General features: G+C 42.6%; 1 protein-coding gene across 2 annotated transcripts in view; it reads right to left on the bottom strand.

Moving 5' to 3' along the window:
- The window catches only part of FRMD4A (FERM domain containing 4A), a 608,042-nt gene extending 596,624 nt beyond the window's left edge, over positions 1-11,418 (bottom strand). Inside the window, exons 1-2 of one of the 2 annotated variants that reach the window (XM_014549925.1) lie at positions 11,105-11,418; positions 10,576-10,701 (exon numbers count right to left, since the gene is read on the bottom strand). In XM_014549925.1, the coding sequence (XP_014405411.1) occupies positions 10,576-10,620 (45 nt within the window). In that variant the 5' untranslated portion in view covers positions 10,621-10,701; positions 11,105-11,418. The remainder of the gene's footprint in view (positions 1-10,575; positions 10,702-11,104) is intronic. The other variant, XM_005878894.2, reaches the window with a different exon arrangement.
- Between the last annotated feature and the right edge of the window lie 345 nt (positions 11,419-11,763).

The following is an 11,763-nucleotide window of genomic DNA, read 5'->3' as shown; positions in this document are numbered from 1 at the left end:
TATATAGATATATACACACACATACATACATACATACATACTAGAGGCCCGGTGCATGAAATTTGTGCATGGGTAGGGTCCCTATGCCTGTCTGACAATCAGGGCTAATCTGTGGGGTAACCAGCGGGGCGATCAGTGGGCCCCCACTGGCACCCGCCTTGGCTGGCCTGGGGCCTGTGGGCTGGGGCAGCTCCTGTGTTGAGAGTCGTTCTGCCATTTGGTCAATTTGCATATTAGGCTTTTGTTATATAGGATATATATCAAACACACACACACTCACACACACACAAGAAGGAAGTCCTGCCATTTGCAACAACATAGATGAACCTTAAGGGCATTATACTAAGAGAAATAAGTCATCCAGAGAAAGGGAAATACTGTATAATTTCCTTACGTATGAAATCTGAAAAAAAAAAAAAACAAAAAAACCCCCATAGAAACAGAATAGAGTGGCAGTTGCCAGGGGGTGGGGTGGAGGAAACAGAGAGATGTGGTCAAATATACAAAATTCCAGTTATAACCTGGGTAAGTTTTAGGGCTCTGATCCAATGTAAAGCATGGTGACTCTTCTTAACAATAATCTATAATAATAAAAGCGCAATATGCTAATTAGACTAGACGTCCTTCTGGATGACCTTCCAGACAAAGCCAGGGCTGCGAGGGAAGCCCAGGTTCTGGGTGCCTGCCAGCAGCTGGAGGGAAGCCCAGGTCTCGGGTGCCAGAGGGAAGCTGGTGCCAGCAGCCAGGGAAGGGAGGCCTACTCTTGCATGAATTTTGTTCATCGGGCCTCTAGCATATTTTATACTTGAAAGTTGCTAAGAGAGTAGATTTTATATGCTCTCATCACAAAAAAGTGATAGTAAATATGTGACATGATGGAGGTGTTAGCTAACACTACAATGGTAATAATTTTCCCATATATAAATGTATTAAATCAATACTTTTTGCACCTTAAACTTATACAATATTGTATGCCAATTATATCTCAATAAAGCTAGACAAAAATAAATGCACCCTTTACAATGGCCTGATATCCTTTTTCCACAGGCTCTGTCCTAACTAGTTCTTTAGGTCTCATTCCCCTGTCCCTCCCCTACCACTTCTCTGAATTCCTTCCTACACATTGTTGGTACCCCAACCTTTAATGTGAGGCCATTTTCTCTCACATGGTGTTTTATGTAATTCTATTTCTCTAATGATATGTAAGCTCTGAGGCAAGGGCCATATGTTATATTTACCCCAAATTCCTCCCAGAACCTGGTCCACTGATAAGCTGCCAGAAGCAATACTTCAATCTACCAAATCTACTGAGTACAGTTCAAAGTGCTAGGCCTGTGAACTTCCGTCCAGTCCTACGGCCTTTACTCTATCTGGAATGCATTGCCCATAACTTTCCACCATTGTTTTCTTCTTGCCAGTCACCCTTCAGCTTAAACTCCACCACCTCAGAGAAGGTCCCCTTGCTCACCCTCTCCAAAGCTGTCACCACACAATGTCTTCCCATTATCATTTTTAACCTGTGACAGAGCACTTATCACTCCCTGATATCTCTATCTGTTTTTAATATATTTATTTTTTATCTCTCCCCATGAGAGCATGAGCTCAAGGACAGCAAAGCCTCATCGGTCTTGTTCATTACTGCAAATCTCACATTAATGCAGTGTTTGGAAGATAGTATGTACTCACTAAATATTTGTTGAATGAATGACAAATACTCTACACTTTTTTTAAAGAACCTATATTTTTAAAAAATGTGTTCATTGATTTCAGGGAGAGGAAGGGGGAGGAAAGATAGAAACATCCAATGGAGAGGAACATTAATTGGCTGCCTCCTGCATGCCCCCTACTGGGAATAGAACCAGCAATCACCTGGTGCACGGGATGATGCTCAACCAATTGAGTCACACCTGCTGGGCAAATACTCTATACTTTTGATGCAGTCATATTCTATTAAGTAAACAAATACAAAAGTCAAACATCATATAGCACTGTTATTAATAAATGAAATAATAGAAAAATGTATATGAATGAAATAAAGGAGAAACTGAGGAAGGTGGACAGAGTATCAGTCCGGACAGTGGAAAGAGCCCATCCAAAAGTGCACAGGCTTGAGCCACAGGGTGTTTGCGTGGGAGGAGGAATTGTTCAATTCTGCTAGAGTATAAACATTCAGGGGTGGAGGAGGGAATAGTGGGACACGAGGCTGGGCAGGTAAGCAGAGACCAGAGCATGAAGTGGCCAATGTGGATACATGAGCTTTATTCCATGTATAATCAAGTGTGATCAGAGGATTCTAGGAAGAGAAAGTAGGCCCTCAATTTATAAATATCACTCTGGAAAATGTATAGACAGACATAGTGAAAGAGGGTAAAAGCAGAAGACCAGCTCAGCAGCATTGTAGATACCCCATTAGTGAGAGATGACAGGCTTGAACTAAGGCTCAGGGAGGGGAACAGGAAGAAGGACCCAGATTAGAAAGAAAAGGAGGGAGTAGAAACAACAGGACCTGGTGATAACTGGACAAGGTGGATGAGAGAGAGGAAGGAGTCAAAGGTAAATCCCAGATGATAGGGAAAATGGTGCTACCGCAAATGCAGGTGACAAGGTGGATGAGAGAGAGGAAGGAGTCAAAGGTAATGCAGGCGAGACATTCGTAGACTAAGAAGACCATAAATCCTTTTGGGATGAACTGGGTCTGAGGTGCCTATGGGACAAGGCAGAGAAGAAGTCTGATAAGCATTTGCATTGGTCATCATCAGGAGCTTGGGGACAAGGTACAGATACAATTAGAGAGTTGTTAGTACACAGACGAGAGTTGAAACCATGGGCATGTATGACTGGCTTGAGGAGGAAAACTAGATCTTGTGCTCAGGAAATTGCTTCTCCAGGTCTAGACTGAGAGACTAAGATTTCAATATCCAGAGTCATAAAGAGCATTTGTTGCTATGCAACATAAGTCATAGGCCAATGTTACTTTGACATTGGAAAATAGTCTCCTCACTCGGTATGTACCACATGATCTTAGTCAAACATGTTTCCAAGACCTTGATTACAACCAGGTTAAATATCATATGTTTCATTAGACTTCATATTTTGGCAGAGAATTCAATGAGAAACTGCTACCTGCACCAGTAACATATACTCTCCAAACCACTACTAAACTTTGCAAAGCAGTGTACAATTAACTTTTAGCAGAGATACATGAATAGCCACCCAATCATGTGTAGCAGAACTGGATGGCATGCATTTTGTATTTGCCAGAGAGAACATATTGCAGCTCATATTTTAGTCATTTCCCCTTGAAGGATAAGAAAATTTTGTTAGTTATTCAAGACAGGAATAAAATTTAAGTGTTTGCCTAACACTATGAGCATCTGTTTTTCTAAAACTATTGGCTGGTTGTCCAAAGGTGGTCACTGATTGTCCAGATACTGGGATGCAGAAAGAGAGAACTGGGCAACTTTTTCTTTTAAACTGACTCTGGCTCATTCAGGGGTCCAATAAGATGAGTTTGGGTGAATGGTTGTTTCATATTATTTTAAGATAAAACAATTAATTGCTAATACTGTGTTTACTTTGGTCCAGGAACAGTGGTGTTTTACATGCACATCTGCTAATACTGTGTTTACTTTGGTCCAGGAACAGTGGTAAGTGTTTTACATGCACATTTCATTAAATAAGTATGCCAACTCTTATCTGATAGCTATTATTATCCCACTTTATAGATGATAAGACTTGTTCAACCTAGCATAAATGATTTAGATGATTGGGCTTTTCAATTTATATTTATTTTGAGGGAAACTGAACCTATGAATTAGGGTTCACAGATGCTTTCCCTCTAACTCACTCTAAGGACAAGTAACCCCAGAGCTACTGAGGGAAGAATCTTCCAGAGCCTGAAGTCAACACAGAGCAAAGTAGAATCAAGACATGGGAGAAGCAGAGAAACAGGGTCCCGACTTTGTTCCTAAAGTCCTTGATCCTGCTTTTACTGGAGCTATTTCATTTCTTGGATTTTCCAGTTGCATCAGTCAATGCATTTCCCTCTTTGCTAGTTTGAGTAGGTCTCTGTCACTTACAACCAGAAATAGATTAGATATAAAATTAAATAAAATATATTTAGATACATATATATCAGAGAGAGGTGGTTTGAGTGTCATTGATTTAAAACTTCACCCTCTGAGACAAATATATACAATAAACGTTAACTACAAAAATTTTAACATCAAGATTTCAGATATGCCCATTAGGAAAGTGTACCTTAGAAGGTAGATAATTGAATTTAAGGAGGATTTTAGCTACCAAATTAGATAAACCATAATATGACATTTCCCAGAGATTTTTTGATAATTATCCTATTTTAAATAAACAAGAAAAACCAATGATAAGAACCAGTCACACCCACAGACCTGAACATCCAGGGCCCTTGTCCTGAGCCCCATGGCCGCACTCTGTGCACAGTGCCAGAGAAGCTGTACCCCTTATTCCCACATAATTATGATTCTCTACATTTCCATAAAGGTCTCCAACTTTCAAACTTATGCATTAACCATCATGGAAACCTGGGTAGTATCTCAGTTTTGTCACCAATTAGCAGAGTCATCTTGGGCAAACCATTTAACATCTCTGGGTCTGAGCTTCACCATGTAAAATAAAGATATAGTAACCATCCTGCTTGGCTCGTAGAGGACATCTGTGAGACAACAGGTACACAAGCACTTTGAAAAATAGTAGGAGAGTTTTTATCAACTCAAGAGCAAGTTGCCTGAAGACAGAATTCAATTTTCTCCTGTGCCTTTTGCCAATAGGGATCTGTAGAAATCCTTGATCTCATCAGAAATTCAGAATAGACACCCATCAGAGGTCAAACGTAGAGAAAACTTAGGTTATAATGATAGAACTAGGACCTTGGTATCATCTCCAACATGACTTTTGACCATTTAGCCCTTTGTCACCTATAGGAACTCTGTCCAAACCAAACGACTTTCTTTTTTTTCTTTTTTTAAAATATATTTTATTGATTTTTTTACAGAGAGGAAGGGAGAGGGATAGAGAGTTAGAAACATTGATGAGAGAGAAACATCGATCAGCTGCCTCCTGCACACCCCCTACTGGGGATGTGCCCGCAACCAAGGTACATGCCCTTGACCGGAATCAAACCTGGGACCCTTCAGTCCACAGGTCCATGCTCTATCCACTGAGCCAAACCGGGTAGGGCCCAGAGGACTTTCTTTCTTTCTTTCTTTTTTAATTTATCTTTATTGTTGAAAGTATTATGGACTTCCCCCTTTTTTCCCCCATTGACAACCTCCACCCCTCCCCTCCTCCCACCTCCCTCCCCCAGGCCTACTGCACAATTGTCTGTGTCCGTGGGTTATGCATATAAATTCTTTGGTTAATCTCTTCCTACCCACCCCTCCCCTCTTCCCTCTGAGATAACTTTCTACCTCCCAAACATAATCCAGACCCTTTTGTAATTCAATTATTCTCCTCACTTCAAATCTGCACTCTTAATTCATCCATTCCTCAATCTGTTACTTTAAACACAAAGAACTAGTCCCTCCATGCTGACAAGCAGTACACCACAGGGCTTTTGAACTCAGAGGAGCCAGGGCTCATGTGGTGATGGGTTATACATTGTCTTATTACAGTTCCTACAAGATTCTCTGACATTGTCCTATGAATTCCTTTTATTATAAATCTCCACAGGTCTCTATCTGTTCTCTCCAATTAGATTGTCGGTTCGCTAAAGCCAGTGACAGGCTTGCATTCCTTTTTTACAGCGTAGATAGTTAGTAAATATTTTTTAACTGTCCAATAAAAATGTCCCAATGAGGAAAATGTCTGAGGAAAAAAGAACCTATATAAAACAAAATGAAAGAGACAAAGCTATAGGACAGCAAATTATCGATTGGGCTCTACTCAAAATAGATCGGAAAGTTAAGTCTATTCAAGAGGATCCTTTCAAAACAAAATTTATGCAAATATTATATTTTTTTAAATTCAGGGACTAAAATAGGAAGTATCAGTGAAAAGGAAAAAAATACTTAAATATACCTTCTCTGTTGATAGTATTAACTAAAGATTTATGACAAAATTAATTTTTTCATCATTAACACTAAAAAGTTAACCACATCAATTTCAATCTTTGGCTTCATTGAATTGGGTGATCAAAGCTGTACCAAAGACAGGTCTTCCATCAGGCAGTATTAAAACATCGCCGACTAGTATGGGAAATGGGTTCTTGCATGGTTTAAGAAGGAGTTAGCAACTTTTAATGCACCACTGAAATTTTAATAGAAAGTATGGTCAGGAAGAAAGTGAACACATTTCCAAGAAACACACAAACTTCTAAGCATTCTTACTTTAAGCATTTTTTAGTGAATAGATTATATTTCCACATACTTTTTATATTAGTTTCATAGCACTAGGAAGTTTGGGACTGTGATGGCAGTGGATAATTTCAACAGTACTAAACAATGACTTGGGGAAAAAGACACACACACACACACACACACACACACACACAGAAACCAGAAATCTAAAATCAAATTTTTAGAATGGAAAAAAACCTTTATGATAATCTAATTCACACCCTTCATTCAGTGAAAATAATCACCTGTTAATTTCTCTAACTTATGAATTAGAGTTTTTACATATTTAATTTATCTATTATAAAACATAACTCTTGGCAATTTCTTAGAAACAGAGTCCAAAAGAATAGGACCTTGAAAACACGGCAAGTCTTTTAGGGATATAAATATATTTCTTAGTGCTAGAGTCAAATCAGGTCTCTTGAAACCAGACCTGTGGTATCACTTTTCAATTTTATATTTCAATATAGAAAAGAATAATGATAAACACGAAGACAGGATTACCTGCCTAGAAGCATAGAAAATGCAAAATGGCTCCGGGGAGAGGCCCTCTTGGCCGATCCAAGGTTAGAAAATCCTGGTAGTCAAGTTCTCGAGCTTTGATGTGCTATCACTGGCTTAAAGTCTGAGGACCTCAATTTTGAGACTATGAGCCATCAATTTCATTTGTGTGACCATTCACAGGTTCCCAAATTCTGATTATTAATGGTTTTTTTTCTTAAATATGGTTCTTGAAGGGATTAAATGAGATAATGTATGTAAAGACACTTCACAGAAAAGTATAATTTGCAGTATTACCTAGCCAGTTAACTTACATTAAAATCTATTTTAATCCAACTGCCTGAGCTTTCAGAGTCTAAGAGCCAAAATGTCATAATACTACCTCTATAACCCTTGGCTATGCATCTCTAGCCTGTAATTAATGAAATTATCAAGAAATCCCCGGCTCTCCTATGTTCCAGCCCTTGCAGCAGTCCTCAAAGTCACATGGCTTCAGCAAATGACACATAGCCAACAGCTTCCTGCTCTGCAATCAGCCACATCAGGCTGAAGGCTCCCATCAGTGCAGTGAACAGTAGTATCTTTTCTTGCTTCCCAAGGTTTCTGTGCACATGGGCTTTCCATGCCTGTGAGGCTGTCTCCATGACCAGCACCTGTCCTCTCTACGACTCCACCTTTCCTCATCTGTGGGGCTCCATCTTGCTTGGACACTCATCACCCCCCACACTAACTCTGCATTGACAGAGTCAGTGAAATCCTCCTACCTCAAGACAGTCAGCACATGCTCACAACCCAGGAGCCCTCTCAGTTGCCCAAACCCTGCACGCTTGGAAAGGCACCTTAGGTACTTCTCAAAGGTCACCTGCTCTTGTCAAACAGAATAAATCAGGATCCCGTGGGGTAGGACTGCTGACGAGGAGTGTTAGCGAACCCTAAGGATCACCTATTCCAACAGGTAATCTGAAACATACTTGCCCTGGCATTAAATCCACATGGACGGGGACAAATTCCACCATCTAAAAGCAATACCGTTCACGTGCTAGGGTGCCAATAAGACACAATGCCGAATCAAGTGTCAGAGTTGCCTACCAGGAATTCTGTTCTAGACAGCATTCCTAGTGGCCTTACATGGTGTTTAACAGAGCTGAAAGGGACCCTAGTGATGAGGACCACACCTCAATTAGCAAATGACATAATTAAGGCACAAAGAGAGGAAGCAATGTGCCCAGGATCACACAGTGAGCGTCAAAACTGGGAAGAAATCACAGGGTCTCCACCTCCAGGCTCTGTTGCCCCTTCCATAACCAAGCAAACACATTCTGCCCTGATTCATTAGAGTCTACACTGAATATAACCTCCAGCTGCCTCTTTATCCCAAAGCAATGGGCATGGCCAAGAGCTCCCCCCTGACTCCCCACAGCCCAGTGACTCCAAGGCACAGAATCAAAACTGCAATGAGGCCACTTGATAGCGCCCTCCGCCCAGACGGGGTGTTTACAAGCTGCTCCTGCTCTTGCTCTTGCACCACCCTGCTTTCTCAGTCAGCGGGCACTCTAAGTACTAAGATCTGATTGGCTGATTGATTAGCTAATAAGTAATAACATTTACAGCTTCCTTCCTGAACTCACAGCCAAAGCAGCTCTGCTAAATAGCCCTTTTTCCTTCATCCTTTCCTCCTCTACTTGCCTATAAATTTTGAGACTCATCATGCAATAGGTCAGGGAAGCAATTACTTTGGGGTTTACCCTTAAAATGAAAAAAAATCAGTGAAATCCATAGGGGAAAATCCCCCTAAACCAGTCGTGAACCAGAAAACATGTATTGACTCCAATTACACACGGCACTCCAGGGTTCTGTAATCTGATGTCCATCTCGGTGTCAAAGCTATTTCCCCGGCTTCCGGGAGAGACTTGCACACAATCCTTTAATCCGGGCAGAAGGTGAGCTCTAGGGAGAGATCTGAAGGCAGAGACTGCTGACAATGGAGGATAAAGTCTGAGCTGAGAGACCTCCAGGTCAGCAACCACAATATTTGGGAAGCACAAGCACAAGAGAACAGGAGTGTGTGTGTGGCAGGAGCTGGACCAGGGTGCTGAGCTGCATTCTGTCTGGGTGCTGAGGATTTAGCCTTAGGGCTCAAGTCAAACAGACTCTTATTTGAGTGCTCAGAGCATGGAAGCTTCAGGTGATTCAGAGCAGAAACCTGGAGGCAGCAGGCCCAGCTCTCTCCCTGGAGCTATTTTTCAAGAACACATTTCTTCTCTATGTTAACATATGCAAGATTTGTTTCTATTTAACAATATTATATAATATGCATGTGCATACCTACATGTGAGCACATGCACTTGTATTTTCTGCATCTAACCCAGACTCCCAGTTCCATAAGGGTCTCCTGGTCCCTTTGGATACGGCACTTCAGTGCCTGCCACACGCACAAATACTCATCAGGGCCTTTGCATCCACTTGTGTGACCACAGATAGACAATGAGGATAAAATAGCGTAAGACAATAGAATTCATGAGGGAAGAAAGATGGATAAAGGGTAATTTCTCCAGAAAATTTCCACTCCTTCTCCCCCAGTGAAATCGGAAGTCAGCAGAGGCCCATGAGATCTCAGGCACTTCAACAGCCTCTGTGGCCTAAATGGCATTTGGGGTAATAAAGAACCAAGATATCTGTTTCTCTTAACTTGACCAGGCTGGCCACGGGGGAGGTTGCTCCCCACTCGTTTCTCTTCCAAGTGGCCTTAATAAACTCATGAGACCATGCAAAGCCGCATTTCTCCTCAGTCAGAAAACACTGATCAATATACAGCAGAAGCACTTACGCTTTGTTCATAAAAGCTCCTGTGTAACTGTTAGAACATTCCCACACCCAGCTGACAGGGGCCACTTCCGCCAGCATTCCCCTGGCAGATGGGCTGCTCCTGAGGACGGGGAGGAGCAACATGATGCAAAAGCAAACTCTGAACCCAGTGTCAAGCAGACATCAATCAGCTTAAAACAAGGCGATGCCACTGTCCTTGTTTGCTTAAATGTCCTTGTGTCCTAACGTGATGGAACTCGTGGAGTGGCTTAAAGTAGGTCAGTGGTCCACACACGGACAAATGCCTGAACAAGGCCTGATAGTGTCTCCCCAGCAATTGTAGTTGGGAGATAAGCTTCCTCAAACTCCAGTGTCACAAAAGGTCACACGAACCACCTCGGCTGCTTCTGCAGAGAAATCTGAGCAGATACATGGGCACCTTGAAAGGAGATCCTATTCGATTGCCCTGTGGGCAAAATATTCCACAGTTGCCATGAGAAGATATAAAAAAACACACCAAACAAACACGATTACCTCAATTTAGAAGCAAAAGGCATGGGGGGAAGGATGCTGAGAGCCAGGGAGAGGCGTTGCTGGGAATCTATTTCCAGGGGCTCTTAGCACCTGTTTGCAAGCACATCTCTCAAAATAGCATTAAGCAACAAGTTTCTAAAATGGCAAATCTAATGCTCCTTTTCCCTGGAAGTGCTTTGTCATGGCTGTTGCTCTTTGCCCAAGTAATCATTTCAAAAGAGCCTGCAGGATAAAGCAGAGCGACTGTTAACATGTCTGCAGCTCTGGCTGCAGCAGCAGACCCCACAGGGGTGTGATGCGATGCGGCGGCGGAGGCTGGAGCTGGGCGCCCCTGGGCCCCACCTCCTCCCAGAGCACTCACCATCAGCAGGCTGAGCGCGGAGTCTGGCACCAGCTGCACTGCCATGGTCTCCGATTCCCATGCACAAACACTTCTGCACAGTCAGTCCGCCTGGGCCCTGGGTGACTGCAAAGCATCCACAAATACCTGCCAAAGACCAGCCACAAATCCAGACTCAGTGTGCAAAAGGCTCAAGATGAAGACAGGCCACGTTTCACATGGGGTGGGGGAGGTCAGGGGGATGTTGGGAAGAAGGGGTGGGAACTGGGCTTAGGAAGGAAAAAAGAGGAGGAAAGCTGCAGGTTATTTAAAGGTGAGCCCTGCCTCGCTGCACTAAGCTGCACAAGCACAGAAACCACATCAAACACAAACATAAAATCCTAGAACACAGAATATTTAACTGATATCTTAGCCTACGCAGCAACTCTTCTGTTAACTGACAATTAAAATAAAACATTCCCCACTGCAGATAAATCATTCAGCCCCCCCTCCCCTTCTCTGCATCTCTAAGCAATTCTGCTGCATAAACATGCTGAATGTCACAACCTACCGCTTGCAATCTGGTCAGTCTTCTTTCCTGCAGAAAGGTGTGTCCCTTTTGCAAAATCAAGTATCTGGGAGTCAGGGAGACGAGTCTGACCACAGCACAGGCGGTCACTGGAGATCAGCAAATGCCCTCATTATAACTGAGTGGGAAGTCAGTTATGAACTGACCCCTTTCACCATCCCCCAAATCTACTTTTCTTCCCCAAGTGGACTGGCAAGCTTAGTTCCCGGTGGGGCTAATATACTTCCAAGGAACATGTAATTACACTGCCTGTTCTGTTAGCGTTCAGATCTCCCTGCCTGCACCACATGCACGCAGAAGACAGACACCCTCTACCTCTCTCCCTCCCTTCCTCCCGCCCTTCCTCCCTCCCATCCCTTCCCTCCCATCTCTCCACCAGGCTGCCTGTTAGGAATTTTGAAGGAGCCTCTCTAGCTCAGGGAGGCTAATTTGTAGCCAGGGACACTGCTTAACACAAAAAGGCAAATTAGCCTTGAAAATCATATCGTGCAGCATTTTCCTTGGAAGATGTCAATAGAGAAAAAAATAGAAGTCTGCCCAGTCTTGTTACTTAGTGAGTGGCTCAAAAGACTTCCTAGAGTCGAATATTTAAGAAAATGAAAGCATCTTGTGTATGAGCACTGCCAAGCTTCTATCTTTTT

The sequence above is a fragment of the Myotis brandtii genome, unplaced genomic scaffold (assembly GCF_000412655.1).
Source record: "Myotis brandtii unplaced genomic scaffold, ASM41265v1 scaffold576, whole genome shotgun sequence".
NCBI lineage: Eukaryota > Metazoa > Chordata > Mammalia > Chiroptera > Vespertilionidae > Myotis > Myotis brandtii.
Note: the sequence above shows the minus strand (reverse complement) of the source record. Positions and strands in the feature narration are given on the sequence as shown.